A 19,864-nucleotide genomic window follows, 5' to 3' on the forward strand; every position below is an offset into this window, starting at 1 on the left:
AGGGCTTAATAATCTCAAAGAACAAATTTATGGTGGGCGGCTACTGTTATGCTACCCCATTTGATCATGAAAGACAAAACTTAGTCCTTGTTTTTCCTGTAACTCTGACACTTAAGAGCTTAAATTTGAAATGATATTTACCCATTACAGTGCCAGAAAAGGAGGAGAGTGTGCATATTCAAGTTTTTGGATACACATCAAATATGTGGACAATTGCACATTCTTAATGTGGCATGCTATGTCACATCTGCTTAAGTAAATTTTCACTTTGAAGTGAGGTTCAACTTGCGCACCGAGTAACACTTTGGTGACGCATGACTGTTCCCCTTTGCAGACTGCGGATGACTCATTTCTCTGAGTGAATACAAGTATATACAGCTGAGGGCCATGTTTGCAAATCATAACACATCAGATGAAAAATCACAGATGTTTGGTTCACCGTTATATGCTACACAGCCTCCTCTTAAACGCGCAGACATGACCAACCGCTGTCAGTGTGCTCTGGTTGTTCAACAATCCCATGGTCTTCCAAGTGTCCACCGGCAAGATCATAAACCCCATATTTGTTCCTAATGGTTAGGCATGCTTGCATGATGGATGTTTACAGTGTGTGTGAGTGTGTAAGGGTGAATATGTGGCAAAACTGAAAGCCCTTTGAATAATGCTGTCTAGCACTCTACAAGTTACGCGGTAAGTGGACTGATGATGATCTGTTGTTACGCTTAACGTGGGCCATTTTTATGTTGTTGAATCTAGGCAAGATGAGTCATGTAGATTTGTTTTAGACGTGCACTTGAATTGCATTCTTACGCTGAGGCGTATTTGCCATAGCAGCCAGCCCACTTCTATCAAAGTCAGTAGACCAAATATTAGAAACAGGCTTTGCTCTAAAATACGTAAAATACAATTCAACATTTTTCACAGACTGCAGCCTCCCAAAATGACCATAAAATTGAATCTATGAGAGAGTTTCCACAAAAACAGAATGTTGTAACCTTGAAGGCAAGTTTTACATCAGGGCGTTTGTGTTAGTAAAGCATTAGACTCAGCTAGGTGTACTTAATAAACCTGGAACTGAGTGGAAATTTCTTTCCATGGTCTTATGTTTACTCTGAATGTGCACATAGCCAACAAACAATTGAGCTCCCATTGACAACCATTTTTTAAAACTTCAACAAGTGAGTGAAAAATACACTGGACAGAGTCAAAGCAATGTTTACTTCAGGGAAAAACAGGGCAATTGTGAAGTGAACAAAGTACAATAAGAGTCGATCCAACCCTGACAGGAAATGAGGATACATCAGAGAACCTAATAACCCAAAAGCAATTTAAAATAGTCAGAGGTGGTCAGAACAATCACAATCTGTTTCAACTCCACTTTTCTGATTCACTCGGTCACATTCATAAACTGGTGAGAAGCTGTAACTTCTACAATATATTCTTCTTAATACTCCCCTTACTCTGCACAACAGTAATATTTTCCTGCAAAGAGCATACACTGTTTCAAACCCACTCAGGCACATCGATAGATCAGACTAAAAACAGGATTTAAAAGTTACCCCAATAAAAGCCAACATCCCTCAAGTGTGTACTAAATGTGACTTTGCACATGAAGGCAACTAGGCTAACAAACGCGTATCACAGAAAATACACAAAAGTTAAGAGCATTAGAGTTACGTAACAAGCCCATCCAGGAGAAAAGCCATTTGAACCAACGGGCATAATGTTCAGTAGTGGGCCCAAGTAAAACTACTGCATGCTGTCAGTAATCAGCAGCTCCAGCAGTCATTGCGACCGGCGTCTTCTCAATACCCAAACTCAGTCCTTGTACTCAGTGTACTTTTTGGCCGATCCGTGCACCTTGCTGGCGGGGTATTTCTGTCGGTTTAAGGCCATTTTACGAAGCACCGCCTGGGGAAGGTCGATGCGACACTTCTCGGCGAGCTCCACCAGGTAGATCATCACGTCGCTGAGTTCGTGTGCCAGGTTCTCACGCTCCGAATCGGTCCAGTCCGGCAGGCCCTCGGCCACCTCACCCCGCCACTGGAAGAGCTCGGCCACCTCGCCCACCTCCCCGACCATAGCCAGTAGCAGGTTACGGGGCTGGTGGAACTGGTTCCAGTCCCGCTCGTCCGTGAACTCCGCTTGCATCCGCCTGATGTCCTCAACGGTGGGCTCAGAGCTAAAGGTGAACCTCTCAGCCCGCCCGGCCCCTCCGTTCTGCAGCTTGGAGTGAGACGACGCCTCGGCTGCTGCCCCGTTTACCAAAGATGAGTGAGACTTGTTAGCAAAAACACAATTGCTGCCATTTAAAGACACCGATGGCGCGTCACTTTTTCTTCCACAGGCGTCCTTTCCGTTTGTAGCCATCATGTTGTATTAAATGTACACAAACCACTTTCTACGGTCTGTAAACAACCTGCTCAGCACATACCATGTGGACAAATCCCGCCAGTTGTCAAAACGGAAATGATGCAGCTTATGTCGGAAACCGGAATCTTGCTAAGATTTACGCATGTTGGGTCTTGTAGTTTTAACCCGAAAACTAGCTGCGTATTTGTCCAAATGTCACCTTAAACGAAACTACAGCTCCCGTGTTCATTAGATTCGTACAACATGGCTGCCCCCTCAGTTGCAGCAAGTGAGTTGCTGCACAGCATGAATAAACAAATATCAACATTTTATCCAAAGGCTTCGTGTGTAATTAGAAGAATAAGCACGTCCCACGCACGATGTGGCAGTCAACCGCAACCGAGAGCAAAAAGGTGAGTGGGGCTGCTAAAATAGAAAGAGTGTGGGATAGTTTGCGTCGCGGTGTCCCTGACATGCCCCTCTGCCGAGCTAGTACATCTCAAGTTATATGTAAGCAGTAGTTAACGATAAAGCGAACGAAAGGCGAATATTTTAGTGTATAACAAGCCACTCACCGTTAACCTACTGAAGAAGAAATAAAGAATTTGTGTTCAAATGGCCTTTTTTCTTTAAGTGCGTCAGTTTAATCATACTCAGTTTAAACCGGCGAGCTAGCAGCTAACTTACATTCAGGCAAAAGTGCTGTTGCTATCGTTACATATCGTCTGTTATCCCTCTCAGTTCCGCTCACTTGCCGGCTGTTTTGTGTTGCACTTTCCTTGCAAGAGACAGATTTTGCAATGATGACAAGAATGGAAATCAGAGTTTGGGACGCCGGGATATATTGAATTATAGTTACAACTTTCAAAAACATCCTACATTACCTATGATGCAACACAATAGCATATTTTTGGTAGACTCTCCCTGCCTGTTACAAGCCTCCAGTCTTTAAAGTTTACCATTTGTGGTCTCCAAGTGCAACTAGCGGTCTGATTACCAGTTTGAGCAAAGTGGGCCTATGAGACGGTTGGTTTTAGGAGATGTATTTGAATGTAACGTGACAAAGACCATGAAAGTAGGTGGTAATCAAATAGCAAACCAGGAGCCATGTAATTCTGAGTGCAGCAATGTTGTTTACATGCTCAGAGAGGGGGATGAGCAGCTGATTTGTCCCAGAGGGCCCCTTAAAGGGTTAACTGGGCCATGTTTGCCATTGCTTAGTTTCTGAGACAGCTCCCTCTGATACCACAGTAGCCGTCCAACTGTTTTCATGCATTGCTTCTCATGAAAAGTTAGCAGAGCTTCATGTGCAAAATTGATGGAGTTGTGAGACAGACAGTGATACAATACCAAAGTATTGTTGTGTTCCATTTCCATACTACACTGTAGTGTCCGCTTTGTAGCCTACTTTTTTTTTTGTCTTTTAATATACAAAAGAAATCAACATGATCCAAGTGGTGGCCCATTAGATGTCAAGTTAATTTGTTCACATAAACTTCTCAAAGAGAAAGCAAAATGTATTTTCAAAGATTTAATGCTTCAGGAATTGTATCGCATCCATTTGCAATTTATTTTCTGTGAGCTGTGAGCAGTACATACATCAAAAGCAAATCAAAAATCAGGTGTTCATTAGTACACATGTTGATTTTTTTTTTTTATCTTCCCTATGTGAACACACAGTGTGCTGATACTGTTTAGAATTAGTATGTAGAAGGGAATCAAGAAACCAGTTCTGTATGAAATGTCCTTGTTTTAGTGGGAGCTTGTCATGTAGGCAGAAAGAAGTAGTTTCCTTTGTCATGATACATGTCTGGTGTTCTGGCTAATTTTGATATCCTCAGTTCACTGGAATGGTAGAAGTTTCTTTTATATGGTCCTGTCTGTTCTATGTCTTGTTCGTCTCTGCTTCAGTGCTTCCCAGCAGCTGGTTGGAGTGGTGGGCTTGGAAATCCACGCCCAGATTAACTCCAAGAGCAAGTTGTTCTCTGGCTCATCGGTTTGCTTCTCAGCACCTCCGAACTCCCTCGTGTCATTCTTTGATGCATCCTTGCCTGGCACATTACCCGTAAGTGTTTAAGTTAATTCAAAGGAAAACAGTTTGTTGGTTTTGGAACACATTTTCATGGGCTACTGTCCCCACATGTCCCCAGGTTCTGAACAAACGATGTGTCGAGGCAGCTGTGATGACAGGATTGGCTCTCAACTGCGCTATAAACAGGAAGTCACTTTTTGACAGGAAACACTACTTCTACGCTGACCTCCCTGTGAGTTTTTCTCTCCCTGTCGTTACGTTCTGTACAACATCTAGAGTTTAATAGGTACAGGCATTAGTATGGGCACTTTATTTGACAAACAGCAGTGTAGACACACTATTGTCCTGAACATCATGCTGCATCATTGCATCTGCCTCCAGCTTCTCCATCACCCCACTCTCAGTGAACTCTCCCAGCTAATAGTGAGCAAGTCTTGCTGAAACAGCAAAAAATGCTGTTTGCCACACAAACCGATGAATGACATAGAAAGCCGTTAAAGAAAATCGCTGGTGTTTTTTTTCCCCTCTTATCAGCTCATATCCTTCAGTGCACTTCTGTTTTTTTTTACATTACCCACAGGTCATTTCCTTCTCTGTGCCTTTGCTGATAATTTGGGGATAGCTTTCTTTTTATTCACATAATTTCCATCATTAGTAGAGTCATTAAAATCCCAGGCAGCCATCTCTGACTGAACAGTTCTGGGTGTGATATGTTTGATTAGAAACCGTCTGAACTAATCATAAGATATGAAAATTAAAAAGCTAATTAAAATGAACAGTTTTGTAAGTTAATATAATTCTGATATTCAGTAGTTATTGTTAATGGACTTCACTTAGATACCAGCCTTTTTCTTAAAATAGGTGGTGGTATTTTATAATTGTACCTCATTTCTAACTGAAAGTCCTCATATAGTGACTGTTGAGTACAATCTTTTAAAGCAGTGTTAATCACTGTTCTCATAGTGCTGTTTTCTGTTGATGCGGGCATCCGTTTTCAGCCATAAAAACATTTAGTAGTTACAGAGACCAAAAACAAAAGAAACTAACTGAATATAGGACTTACTTTCTCCAGGTGGCTACAAACACAAATAAATGATAATGTTGCTTCATAACTGCTGAATGTTTTTTTCTACTGCCCCCAAGTGGCCAAAAAGGGTTCCCTGCAGCTTTAAATTCTTATTATTTCAGTTTTCCAATTTACTGCTGTTAAATAAACAAATAAATAGAACAGACATGTTTACCAGCATGGTATTTCAGGAATTATAAATGAGCAGTCTAGTAAGGTAGTGGTAGAAGTATAAAAAAAAAAACCCAAAAAATTTTTTTAACAGTGATGTTTCCATTTAATGGTCTCGCCCAAGTGATGTTCACTTTGCTGTAATGGAGTGCTTGCATGGCAAGAAGGGTAATTTTACTGCCATTATGAGTGACATTTTAAGGCATAGATGGAAATGTCATGGGAAGTCTGCAGTGTCCTGCCCTATGGAGACCTCTTACACCTCATGTTCTTTGAAGAAAGGTGTTTGAGAATTTTGCATTTTGAATTTTCAAAGTCAGTCTCTCCATGGTAAGATATTGTGCTTACACAGCTTTGGGCAAGGTAACGAAGGGGATGATTATGGAGTGAAGAGTTTAAGAGGCATATTTTCTTTTCTTTTGGTAGTATTTCATAGAAACTACCCATTAAGAATTTTAAGAATTTCCCTTCAGGGATAAATAAAGGAATTCTGATTAAAATGAGAGATCCGTCATGAAGCGGCATGCAGTACACTGTAAAAAAACCTTTAGCTGGTCATTTTACTGCGCTGTTTTGTTTAGACAATAGATTAGACAATTTGATGAGTTTTTGCTCAAATTTCTCACCTAACTTGACTTTATTGTTAAAACGCTTGATGGAGCGCAGTAGTTTTCTAGTAGTAGAGTTTCCTCCCATGTCATATTTCACAGACTTACTGATTATCACAAAGTTGCAGCAGTACATATTTAAATCACCATGGTAGGGATACATTATCTCACCCAGAAAGTCCTTGCATCTAGAAATTCCAGCAAAATCCCCTCCAGAAGCGCTGGGATTACAGTTTGGTTCCTCTTCTCTGCCATTGTGTGTTTACTGGAGATTGCATCACCTCTTTTGGAGTAATTCTCAGCAGTTGACACACACAGCAGGGGCGATAATACCCGATTACAGTTTTACTTTTTCTGTGACATTTCCCAAACAACTCATGCCAGCAGGCTGAACCTGAACTTATATTTGTGTTTAAAATTGACTGTGTGCCCTGTGCTTGATACCTTCTGTTGCCTTATTTATAATTGTTTAGTTTGTATTAGTGTCTTCAGCTGTTCAAAATCAGTGATCTGTCCCGATGTTGTGTGCAGCAGCTTGATAAACTGAAGTCAGATTGTAGATGATGGAACATTTTTCACATTTGGCCTAAAGTCTGACTGTAATCTGTGCTCATCAAACGAAACTAGGAGCAGGACTGAGGGAGAAATTATCCCACCCTTGAAAAATACATTTGTAAATTGCGTTGTACATTATTGATATGTTCCACAATCCCTGATTGCGTTTGTAAAGCACCACAGTTGCTCATTAAATGATTAATAGTGCTGCCCAGCCAGTATTCCTTCTGAATTCAAGCGGCAGACAAGACACATATACAAAGTTTTTAACAGCCCTGTAATAACATGCACCAGCAGCCCTGCACTAACCTATGAGCAGAAGCAAATTACGATAATAATTACTATTTCCCTGAGATGTTACGTCTCTAAACAAACACACCCGGCCTGGCTGATGAAACCTTGACATGTGTTAAATGGGAGCTATGAATGTTTTTGTGACCTCCGCGGGCAGCCGAGAAGGACATCAGCGTGCAGGCGTGAGTAATGAGATGACCGACTGGTTTGTTTAGCAACTTTGAAATGAGTCAGAAAATGACTCAGCAGCTCATAAGATAGAATTTAGTTTGGCCCGCGCGTTTGTACGATCCTGTGCGTACAGCATGTGATCAGGAATTCATCTTTATCTTTGGATATGAAAAGGGTGAGGAGTCACAGGAAGTGTTTGGAGCATCGCTGCTCATTAGGGCTCAGTCTGCTGTCAGAGTGTAAATGGGGCGGGGGGACTTGTGTGGCTAGCAGGAACTTATTAACAACACTCTTCCTTCATCATGTAGCAACAGCGGTTGATGTATTATGTAGGAAATGCAAATAGCCTTCTCTTACACAACTCCCTAATGTACAGCATGCTCGTGTTTCAGCCAGCAGAGACATTTTCAACAGCTGAGGCCAAACTCGTGAAAAGATTATGTTAGAAGCAGGGGATTTCTGATAAGCTGCCACAGTATTCACAAAGCCAACAGATTTAAAGATTGAATCCACCAAGAAGAATAGAAATTGAAAACGAAAATCCCTGATAGTGTTGGGTTTTTTTTTTTCTCTCGTTTGTTTTAAAAGGAAGAGGTGTGGGGGTGATTGATTGTGTCGATCAGGCACATCGCGCAGAAAGCCAGTGACTAACAGCCCCCCAATCTCTTCTCCCACGGCCTCGCTCTCTTTAGCATAAGTATGATTAATGTGTAGGTCCTGTGATCTGGTTGCCATAGAAACATGGGGACGTTAATACTTGAGGAAGCAGATTCTTTTAGGAATATACCGTAGGAGCAGGTGAAATATTTATTCTCATGCTTTTGTGAGCAGAGACCTTGAGAGGAATTTTTAATGACGGCACAGCCAATCAGAAAGCACTGAGTTTAATCGATGCTGCTTTACACAGACCCATGACACTGACTGCAGCATACTCACTCATCACTGTTATTTCACTGAAGTAGGGAGTTTTAAATGAAAGACTCCAGGAAATGGTATCTTACTTCCATAATTTGATGTATTTCCTGTTGAAAAAGGACATTTCAGTCACGCAAAATGAGGATTCATTCGATTTACTCGATGTATGACTAGGAAATAAAGTGAAACACTGAATTACTCACGTTATGTATCTTTTGCTGATACAGATTTACTCACATTGCAGCTTGCAGTACCTGTCTGCACGCTGAAAAAACACATGTAACAGTCAATGGGATGAGAAGTATTTTCATGATACTTTAATAACATTAACAGTGAACATGAAGGCCTACATTTAATGTAGGACATACAGAAAGGAGATACACTTTATAGACAAAAGTATTGGGACAGACCTGCAGGTGTGATATGGGGTGGTTTTTCAGGGTTGGCCTGGACCCCTCACTTCCCATGAAGGGAAATCTTAATGCTTCAGCATGTCAAGTCATTTTGGACGACTGTATGCCTCCAGCCCCATGGCAACAGCCCTGGAAAGGCCCTCTTCCACCCGAGCATGACTGCACCCCCTGCACACAAAGCGGGGTCCACAAAGACATGGTCGGGTGGGTCCTTTCCAACACCATTGCCCGACCCCACAAACGCTGCACTGCATGAATGGACAACAACCCCCACAGAAACACGAATGGATGCTACCACACCCGCAAAGGAGGGACCAACTCCACAACAATGTCCATGCAGTTATATATGTGATGTCACCAAAGTCCTCGTTGGTGAAATGGGTAGATGTCCCAGTACTTTTGTCTGTATAGTGTATATGTACTGCAGGAGAAAAAAATATTGTTTTTGAGGAAAATCTGAACATTTATCTATAATTTATCTATCTCTGTCTTTCACCAAACTCATCTTCCAGTGAACTAGAAGGATATCAGTTAGCGACAGACTGTTGTATTTTGTGAACGAGGTTAAAGGATGACATTGTAAAGTTATTCCCGACTGGTGTATCAGTTGAAATTTTTAATTACTCCTACTAGAGCAGCATGATATCACCTTTGATGTTGACTTCAAGGAAGTGAAAGTGATCAGCCTGTTTTCCAAGCTAATTTCATGTGGGATGAAGTATGTGCTGGCAAACATTTTGGTTTTGGTTTCTCTGTTTACACTGCAACCGTGCTGGCAAGAGTTGTACACCACTGAATTTTTTTTCATATCAGGCTGATGCATTTTCAAATTTCAGGCTGGATACCAGATAACTCAGCAGCGACTGCCCATCGCAGTAGACGGCAAGCTGACTTACAGCCTCCTCGGAGGGAAAAAAAAGAACCAGGTCATCAGAAAAACTGTCAACATCAAACAGATTCAGCTGGAGCAGGACAGTGGCAAGAGCCTCCATGATGACCTCCGCAGCCAGACACTCATAGACCTCAACAGAGCAGGTAACAGCTGAGAGCAAAGACCTGTTCCCTGCTTTAAAAGAATATATGTGGGGTGTATTCTACATGTTTATCTTCAATAAATCTCAAGAAAAGCAACAGTAAAATGATACCAATGTGTAGTCTGCTTTGGGTGACATGTTTATCATTACTATGAACATGGGCTCTGTAGTTTATAAAGAAATTTCCGTCTTCCGGCTTTGTGTTGAGTCCCATGAACAACAGGGAATTCAGAAGAGGTTTGAATGACATACTAACATGTTTATTTGTTGTGGTCTTATGAAATTTGTTGATAATAAGAAGAACTTTTTCAGAACACCAGCTTCCTCTTTTAATTCTGAAAGAAGTGATATTCATACGGATTCCAATTGCCCAACAAAGCAAGAACTGTTGAGGTTTGCTGCAGAGCTCTATGGGATCGGTACCCGAGAGATGTAAAACACAGCTGTCTTCACATGCGTCAGGTGTAGGTCTAATGGAGCTGGTGATGGAGCCAGACATGAGCTGTGGAGAGGAGGCTGCTGCAGCTGTCAGAGAGCTTCAGCTCCTCCTGCAATCCCTCGGCACCTGTCGAGGCAACATGTCTGGTATGGAAATCACTCTCCGTCTCTGTCTCTCTGCTTTCGTCCCTCTTTTTATCCTAAGCTGCCATACCTCCAAACCCAAACTTATTTCCCGTTGAGCGCATCTTGTTCGTCTTTCTTCACAGAGGGACAGCTGAGAGTAGATGCCAACGTGTCTGTCCACAAACCAGGCGAGCCCCTGGGCGTCAGGACAGAGGTCAAGAACCTCAATAGCATCCGCTACTTGGCCAGGGCTATCGGTGAGCACCATAAAATATTTAAAAGTTAAAGGCGGGACAGCAGGATGGCTTAAGAGAGCAACAGATATTTAGGGAGCTGCTTTTAAGGCTGCTCTGTCTGAATGGGTCTCACAATTGCATGATTGCTCACACGCGCAAATACACACACAATCCTGAAAGTAAAGACCATTTAGTGAGTTTACGTTTGCATTTCTGTGACCCGAAAAGAATTACCTTGAGTGTGTGTGTATGTGTGTGTAATTATGTGTGTGCCACAAGTCAAACTAGTAGAAATGCAGTGGTGGAATGTATATAAGTATATCTGCTCAAATGTTGTGCAGAAATGGTGTTTTGACAGCAGCTGTTTAACTTTGCTTGGCACAAAGACTGGAAATGGAGGAAAGCAGCTAGCCTGTCTCTTTTCAAACAAATATAACAATAAAATGCTACATACACCTGAATGTAATCAGTAATACCAGTCCAAAGATGTAATATAACACTCATAGGGGCCATGTTTCAGCATTGTGAATACTTTTATAATTGATATTTTTATGTACTTTTACTTAAGTAATATTTTCAGTGTAGAACTTGTACTTGTTGTGTTGTCATAATGTGGTACTGCTAATTTCAGTAAAGGGTCTAAATATGCAAAGACACTCATACAAAGGAGCAGGTTATTTACGTGCTGTCGGGTATAACAAACCGTTTTATGTCTTTCACATTCTATTTAATGAAAACAAGATTTATGAAGAGACATTAAGACAGGAAGCATAGTCAGTATTGACAGCATCTCTCAAAGCACAAGTTTAGGACTGACAACCAGTCACAAACAGTTAGCTGTGTAGATAGAAGCTAATTTGGCTTCTCACAGCTGTTCACTTCGAAAGGCATGGATTTTATGTCAACTGTGACTCCTAACTTCAACTGACTGTTGATTGAGCTTCACTTTAAAAAGCTGACGAAGAGCCACAGCCAGAAAATTTTGTTGTTTACATGCAGTTTTTCAGGTGTAGTTTGACACACCATCATGCTGTGCTTGGATTATTTATTGATAAAGGTGTATCACAGTTGCCCACTTCACTGCCGCTGAGGTGCTCTTTAAAAGTCACAGAGAAAAAGATTGTTTATCACAGTTACAATGTGGCAGCAGTCAGAAACCTGAGGATTGCCAGTACATCACACACAAAATTATATTTGTGTGTACTGCTGTTTTGAATAAACTGTCTGTATTTGTGTGCATCTTCTCCCTTACGTCGCCAGACTACGAGATCCAGAGACAGATGGGTGTTCTGCAGCGAGGAGGGACAGTCCAAAACGAGACCCGGGCATATGATTCCAAATCAGGGTAAGAGAATGAAAGAGCAGCATCACGATGCCAAGCTTCAGCCACTACGGCACCCTCTGACTGGGAACTGTGCCTGGTTCATTAGTCCTGAGCTTTGCTGTGGAAGAACCATCATGGTAATCATGATGAATAGAGCCATTTGGAGGCCGCCGTCATCCTGTGTTATCTATGAGCTATGTGCTACTCATAGGTTTATGAGCTTACAGAATGAGCCAGCTCGCATGCAGCTGAGGCCTTGATCATCTTCTGGTGCTCTGGCTCCTTCCCATCAGTTCTTGCCTGTCCAAGGTACATGGTGAAGTGTGTTTAATAGAATGCATTCTAATTTCCTGAAAAGTTCAAAATCCAAATGTACATACATACATATATATATTTATGGAATAGATCGTTACAGTTGAACTTGTTTTTGGTATCATTATGAATAATTATCTTTAAACTTGGAAATACTTTGAGGTGGAGACCTCATTTACAGCACAAAAAATAGGGAATAAAATAGAATGGTAACTGGTAAATAAAAAAAATGGTGTTAAGAAGTAAAAATAATAATGATAAAAAAACAGATTAGTAAAATTACAAAACCTTCAGATCAGGAGAAGCAGTTAAAAATAAATTTCAAATAAATGACTCAACCAAAATAACAACAGTTGGAGGTTAAATAATATCAAAATGAAATGAAAAATTTAAATTGATGAAAATGAGGTAAGCTTTAGCTTGTTCTGCATGTTATTTAAGGTTCCAGGTGCCCAGTGAGAAAAACTGCATTCTCTCAACTCAGTGAAAGCATTCTGGATCTGTAACAAGTGATTATTTTTACTCTAAATTGATTATCTAATATGTTGCAGATTAGTTTTCTTTTGATCAACTAATCCATAATTCGATAATTACTACAGATCAGTTAGATATGTCACATTTTTGCAGCAATTCCCTAAGTATGATTTCTTCTCATATCTGTTTTTTAAGTCAAAAATGTTCATAATTTATGACGCATGCATCTTTTTCTGTAGGGAGACCGTGCCTATGAGAGACAAAGAGGGTCTTCAGGATTACAGGTGAGGGTTAGTTTAGTGTTGATGGGCTCTCTGCATATCTGTTTTTTTTTTCATCCCAGGAGGTTGGGTTTATTGGCATGCAGTTATGATATCAGAAGATGATCTTGCCCTCAGCGGGGACTGAAAGAGAGAGGATGAGAGCCTCTGAGTGGCAGCTAGATGGAGGGAAAATAAACAGACATCACTCAAGGTCCTGGCCCTCAGTCGTATGTATGTATGTGTGTGTGTGTGTGTGTGTGTGTGAGCTTAGGAGGGGGGAATGATAGATGGACAGGTTTAAGGCTGATGGAGTCAAATGATTAGCAGAGTAAGTGAAATGTGACAAGTGTGGTGTCAAGAGGACTATTAGTATCTCAGCAAGAGCCAACCTTCTCTTCTCTAAGCTTATCTGTACTGCTGATAAAGCACCCCCACCCCCCAACCTCTCTTTTCAGGTTTATGCCAGAGCCCAACCTGCCCCCTCTGATTGTGTATGAGGATAACGCATCGCTGCCTGCTGGCACTGATGCGTGCCAGGCGGTGGTGGTGCAGAAGATAAGGGCAGAGCTGCCAGAGCTACCCAGTGTCAAAAGAGACAGGCTGGTGCAAACATACGGCATCCTGCCCGAGCACAGCTTCACTCTGATGGTGAGTTTATAAGCGAGTGAAACCAACCAGTGAGAGAGTTGTTGATTCCCTCACCAAATCTGTTTCCTGCATCTTTTTTATAATTGCCATCTGACAAAGTCCAAGCAGAGTCAGCTTGGGTGAGGTTCTGTTTGAATGCAGTAGACAGCTGCATACTGCTGGACTCTGCTGGGCTGAGTTGATCCTAATTGGATAATATGCATGTGAAGTGATAAAAGCATCCTCTTGATATTTTGTTGCAGAATGAGGATGGGCTGGTGGAGTACTTTGAAGCGGTGTTGAAGGCTACAACGAAGGAGCCAAAGAAGGTTATTGGCTGGGTGATAAATCAGCTGTTGGGACACCTCAAACAACAGGACATGAGTGTGAGCCAGAGGTGAGACACACACAGACATCCTTTCATGTCCCTTTTACAGTATCCACACAATGCCATCATCGCTCATGAAAGCAGTGCTATTCTGCTGCCAGTGTTCTGCTCTGAGATGTTAGATCCCCAGGGCATGACCCCTCCCTCAGAGACTCTTGTGTTTGGCTCGTTCACTTTCTACCTTCTGAAATGTGGCAGAAGAAAGAATGGAACAAGGGGTACATTCAGGTACACACATGTGAAGATGCTTTGTTGCAGCCCCTTTCAGCTTGGGAGTCAGGAGGCCATGAAATACTTTTCCACGACTTTGCCACAACTTTTGCTGTTTCTTGTGAAATGGGATTCCTCTGATAAGTGAAACAACATAAATAGAGAAAAGTTAGAAAAAAAGGTTAAACTATCCCACCCCCATAGCAGTTAAGACGCTGACCGTAAACCGTGCAGTCTGTGTATGTCAAGCTCATCTTTACTTTAAGGTGTCATGAGCCTCTGTTTCAAGGGTTCTTGAAAAACTGATTCATCTCAAACAGGATAATCACCTAGAAGTGATTTATTACATCTTATACCATTTATTCTGCTTGATATTCAATAACTCAAGACTAAACTTTAGTCAGAGGCAACTCAAGACATCTGTAGCAGATGGTTATTCAGATGGATTTGGAGTACAAAGCTCTACTCTTTGAGAGAGCCCTCAAAAGATCCAGAAACAAATGAGGGTTCTGCAGGGACATCTAATCCAATCTTGATAAACACTTGAACGAACATTAGATCTTAGTTAAATCAGTAGTTTAGCACCTAAGGAGGATGATGTGATGGTGAAAGTGAACAGTGTCGGCACATGCATATGAGCAGTCAAAATTTACCTGAACTTTACCCACATGGCCAGAGACAGTGGTGACAGGAAGTGGCGTGGGTAGGCTCGTAAACATGAACTGCAAGCTTTAGGCTGATAACAGCACTGAACAACACAAAGTTGGAAATTATACACTTTGCCATCTTTGAAACAGCATCCTTTCTTCTCTGACGTTGAATGTGAAGCAAAATCTGGTCTGACTGCACCACAGTAGTGAGAAGTATTGGAGCGCTATACACCTGCATGGTTGTAATTGATATAATTAGTCAGCTGATGATTGTGAAGTATGAATCAAGCAGCTGTGGACTGAGGTCCGTTCAGGGGCCTTTTTTTGTTTTTTTTATGAGCACAATATGAACAGTGGTTAACCACATTATTAATGATATTCGATTTGCTAAGTGAGGAAAAATGATAAGTGGCTTTCTGCTGAACTGAAAAGAAACCAAAAAGTGCAGGACAACAAGAACCATAATGACAAGCTCACTTCAGTTGGAAAAAATCAATCAAATTTTCGGCGGTTGCTGTTGATTCCCACCTCTAACACACATAACCATAAACAAACCCTCAGTTGTTCTTGGCTCAATGGGAAATGTCGCTAAAATCTAATGCATTGAACTGCTTCCTCCCTATAAGAGTCAGCACTGATTAGCCAAAAGAAAAGTTTGTTTGTTTTTTTTCCTGTGCTGTGTAGTGCTCAAAATAATGTCTCTATAATCAAGCTGCAGCATTACAGGATTAAAAATGACAGCATATAACCTTCGTTAGATAAAATAATTATCTATCCACGAAGCATTTCACACTGAACTGGTTTGGTTTGACTGACATCTGGGATTATTAGATTCTTAGTGTTCACAAGTACTGATTAGACCATTGCATACCACACAACAATCACCTGAATTCATAAATCATCTGATAGCCCCTGATTCTTTGTGCCCGATGATGTGAAAACACCCGCTGTAGAATGACAGCCCATCAGGGGATCACCCGTTTTGACAAATCCAATAACATAAGTGAAATCATTACTCTCTGGAAGAAGGTGTTGTTTTGATCTCCCCTGCCGAAAACCTGTCAGATGGAACATGTTGGATTTCGTAAATGTTCCAAAAACACTTGAAACCAAGGTCTTTTTGATGTTTTGATGCTAAGATAAGTATGTAATACTTCCATCACACTTGTGCTTCAAAAAAAACAAAAAAAACATGAACATGCAGTCACTGGCTATGGAAAAACAGCACCAGCTGACTCCCACTGTTTCTGTTTATGGCACACTGGGATGAATATCAGACACTTATTTAAACTCATTTATTTGTAGCAATTTTCTTAAACTGGCAGTTTGATGGTGTCTGTAGCTAAAAGAAAAATGAGGACCGTCTCATGCATCTGAGTTGTATTTGTGAAGCTGTGACTGGATTATGATTTTAGAAACTTCACTCCAGCTTGCTCAGATTGTTCTGAGTTATAAACTGTGATGGGTAATTTTCCCCATTGTTCAAATATGATGGTTTCTCTGAATAAAAATCTCTGAGTCATTACAGAGCAAAATGAAATTGAAACAAGTGATCGGTTGACGTCAGTGCAGATGCTGCGAGCTTTACTTTATCTACCATTTCCAGACTGTTGTGTTGCGTTTGTGTGTGAGCAAACCGCAAAGTAGCTGGTGTTTATTTATGCATAATGCTGCATTTGCTTTGGTTGAAAGGAGGAGAGTTGAAGAAAAACAAAGGGCGGCCCGCAAGACTGTCAAAAGCTGCAGGCTGAGAATCAAACATTCTTAGAAAAACATTTTTGAGTGTGTGCATCCAGAAGGAAGTAATGAACATTTTGGGCATAAAATGAAAGGTTTTGAAGGGTGTTCTTAAGCATACATGTGCTTCCATATGATGACTTCCAATAGGCTTATCAAATCTTTTTTTATCTTGGCAGTCCTTTATAATGTTCACAAAGTTCCTTTCCCCCCTCTGGTTCTCAACCCTCAGGTAAAATGGAAAAAAAAAAAAAAGAAACTGGAAAGCATGTTGGTCGTACAGTCGGAGAGGTGAAGCTCCAGACATGTCATGAAGAGCTTGTTGGGTGGTTTTAGCCAGCTGAGACAAGTCTTCCAGTGTGCTCCCTTGCTCGGTATTCTGGCAAATGCCTGAATGTCACTGCGGGTTCAATGGCTGATTTGTGGCAGCGTGGTGACAGGATGCCAGACCTACATTAAAGTTTTAAAACAAATATAATGAGGGCTCTCTTTTTGAGTGGTGTGTAGACGTGCTCCCACAGCCAGATAAGTTCAAGTACCCCTTCACGAGCACCATCCAAATATGTCTTTAATGGGTTATGAAGTGGATGGTATTTGGCAGTTTTAACTATTTACAAATATGGATGCTGATATATATATATATATATATTTATCTCATTTACTCATCAGTATTCAGATCAAGCTGCAGCTATGCTACTACTGCCATTGCTTACTTTAACTGTTTCAACTGTTGATTTGGTTTACAGCTAACTATTTAAAGGATCATTTATTATTTTAATTTATTTGAACCGTTTCAACTCTTTATTCAGTACTTAAAACTATTTCAGCAGTTTTTTTGAAAATTACATTAAGCAACTGTTTCAACTTCTTATCCGTTACTTTTAGCTATGACTTTTAATTTCCATTTCCTGTTATCCATTACTTTTTTATTTCAACTGCCTGTTGATTACTTTCAGTACCTTTAGCTAAACTACAGCTGTTTATTTGGTATTTTTAGCTCAATTTTTCAAAAATGTATCCAATACTTTTAGCTAATGTTATTTCAACTTTTTGCTAACTTTTTATCAAGTACTTCACTACTTCAACTGTTTTTTGTTTTGTTTTTTTTAAATTAACTTTAGTCAACTATTTAAATTGTATGTCCAATACTTTTAGCTCTTTAGGTCGTTTAAATCAACTGTCATTTCAACCATTCGTCTAGCATTTTTACTTAAACTATTTCAACTGCTAACGATTGCAGCTTCATAGCTCGCTTGCTAACTAGTTTTCGGCGCTCAGGTTGATGCAACTTCATGGTCATTGTAATTTTACTAAAGATCTTTATCACATCAATTGGTAATCCTATTTGGCTGTTTATTTTCCTACTTAACACAAACATGTCAATGTATGTTTTTAATCAAATTACAGCTTCTGGTTTAGTTAATTTGTTGACCTTTCCTTGGAACCTGCAGCAGGTCCAAGTACCCCTGGCTGGGATTCACTGCTTTATTTAACATGTCAGTCAGGCTGAGTTGTAAAGACAGATACTTGTCATTTGTTTTTTTTCCCAGTGTCTTTGCAAGAATTTTAACTGAGTCTGGCCTGCAGTATGCTAAATGGAAGTGTCTCTAATTAACGTATTCTTGCAGCATTTTGATTGTTTGCCTGGTAGCCTGGGGAATAAACAAAAGACATAGGAAAGACAAACACTTTTCATTCACTCACAAATGCTGATAGACTCTTTTGCCATTCAGGCTAATACTCCCACTCGCTTCTTCTCACCCTCCATTTATAATCACTAATTTGTCAGTACACCTGTTAAACTGTAATTAAACTGCCCTTTCATTTCAGCCCTATCACTCCCTCTGCCCTGGCTGAGCTGCTGGAACTCCAGGAAACAGGACATATCTCCTCTTCGATTGCCAAGCAGGTCAGGCAGCTGCACGGACCATGCAATTATCCCCTTCTACCTGTCACTCAGTGCAAACAGCAAGGGCTCATTTGCATTCTGGTTCTCACCTGTGTCTTCCTGGATTCTCCCTGCTCTCAGGTGTTCCAGGAGATGTGGAGGTCATCGGGCAAGACAGCCCTGCAGATCATCCAGGAGAAGGACTTAGGCCTTATTAGTGACATTACACAGCTGCAGAGCATCTGTCAGAAGGTGCTAGACTCGCACCCCAATGAGGTGAGGGCTCACATGCAAATTCTCACTCACATTTACATTTTTTTGTTTTACTTTTGCATGTCAAATGATTTCAGATGATACATCAAATGTTTTGTGTTTGCTGTGTCTCTATTTAGGTTGATGCCATCAGAAAAGGAAGCAAGAAGATTCTGAACAATCTGATGGGGCTCGTTCACAAGGAGACCAAAGGCCGAGCCGACCCAGTTCTGGTGAGGGCAATTTTAGAAGAGAAGACTTCGTGAAGGTCGAACTTTTCATCACAGAGCGGGAGTGAAATCACGGCATATGTGACCTTCGCGAAGTCATATTGTAGGTATCTGTATCTTCTTTGGGTTGATTTAACTATTGATGTTCAAGCTGAAAATTAAAATTAATCTTTAGAACTTGAGAAGATGAAATTTTTGTAAATACTGAATAATGTTTTTAAAAGACAGCAGACACGATCTTCTGTATTTATGTACAGTATTTATGTGTTTAAAAAGTAATAAAGATTTTCAGATGAATACTCTCAGTGGCAATGACATTTGGAATATTTTCTATAAAAAGGTGTTCATGAATCCTAATAAACAGTAACTATCTTTTTATATTCTGACCTGGTGATAAAGATAGGATGAGACTTAATACTGATTGGAAAAAAGCTAAATCTGCTCAACAGAAAAATTAATTTAATGTTTAGGGTTAGGGGTTAGTATAAGTTAATGTAGCATTGTCCTTATTAGCTATCATGGTCATTTGAGAGTCCTGACAATCACACAAGCAGAAGGTGAAATTACTGACATGACAGATGCTCTCTTATTAAGAGATTAAACAGAAACCTTGCCCCTCAGACTTCCAGGCAGGAGAACGATCAGTGAGCTCCCTCTTGTGGCCGAAGTCCATTATTTGCTTTGTTATGCTTGATATATTAAATATGGATTCTCTAAATATTGAGCTGTAGATCCTTTGCACAATCTTTATCTTAATTGTTTCAGTGTGTAAATGTCCTTATCGAAACTACTTGTGATCAGTAAATATGGAAAAAAGACAATCAATGCACAATAATGGCTGCTGATGGGACTCATTAGTCTTGTTTCTTGCCTCCAGTTGTACATTCAACGCAGTTTAGCACTTAATGTAGTGAGAGAAGTTCCATATATTGCCAGTATTTGTGCATAGTTCCCATATCCAGACTGCCAGTATGTCTACTGCACACCCCCAGAAACTGCTGAAGCGTTTTCAGTTCTTCTAGTTCTAGTAGTTCCTTCTTTGTGACAAAAGTTGAAGTCTGATGGCAACGTTCTGTATTTTCCCTCCTGTACATATTT

At 40.6% G+C, this 19,864-nt stretch overlaps 2 protein-coding genes across 2 annotated transcripts; one reads left to right on the plus strand and one right to left on the minus strand.

The window, feature by feature from the left end:
* Window positions 1-1,199: 1,199 nt before the first annotated feature.
* On the minus strand, window positions 1,200-2,481 carry dctpp1 (dCTP pyrophosphatase 1). The gene has a single exon (XM_046415462.1). It carries the CDS (start codon window positions 2,371-2,373, stop codon window positions 1,819-1,821), a length of 555 nt encoding a protein of 184 aa, XP_046271418.1. The 5' UTR covers window positions 2,374-2,481; the 3' UTR covers window positions 1,200-1,818.
* On the plus strand, window positions 2,464-19,063 carry gatb (glutamyl-tRNA(Gln) amidotransferase, subunit B). Its single transcript, XM_046415423.1, has 13 exons — window positions 2,464-2,765; window positions 4,264-4,417; window positions 4,503-4,616; window positions 9,414-9,612; window positions 10,074-10,196; window positions 10,319-10,432; window positions 11,672-11,756; window positions 12,761-12,805; window positions 13,240-13,432; window positions 13,675-13,808; window positions 18,227-18,305; window positions 18,426-18,560; window positions 18,677-19,063. The coding sequence occupies exons 1-13, from the start codon at window positions 2,617-2,619 to the stop codon at window positions 18,800-18,802; spliced, it is 1,650 nt and encodes a 549-aa protein (XP_046271379.1). The 5' UTR covers window positions 2,464-2,616; the 3' UTR covers window positions 18,803-19,063.
* Window positions 19,064-19,864: the final 801 nt, after the last annotated feature.

Source organism: Scatophagus argus, chromosome 2 (genome assembly GCF_020382885.2).
Source record: "Scatophagus argus isolate fScaArg1 chromosome 2, fScaArg1.pri, whole genome shotgun sequence".
Taxonomy (NCBI): domain Eukaryota; kingdom Metazoa; phylum Chordata; class Actinopteri; family Scatophagidae; genus Scatophagus; species Scatophagus argus.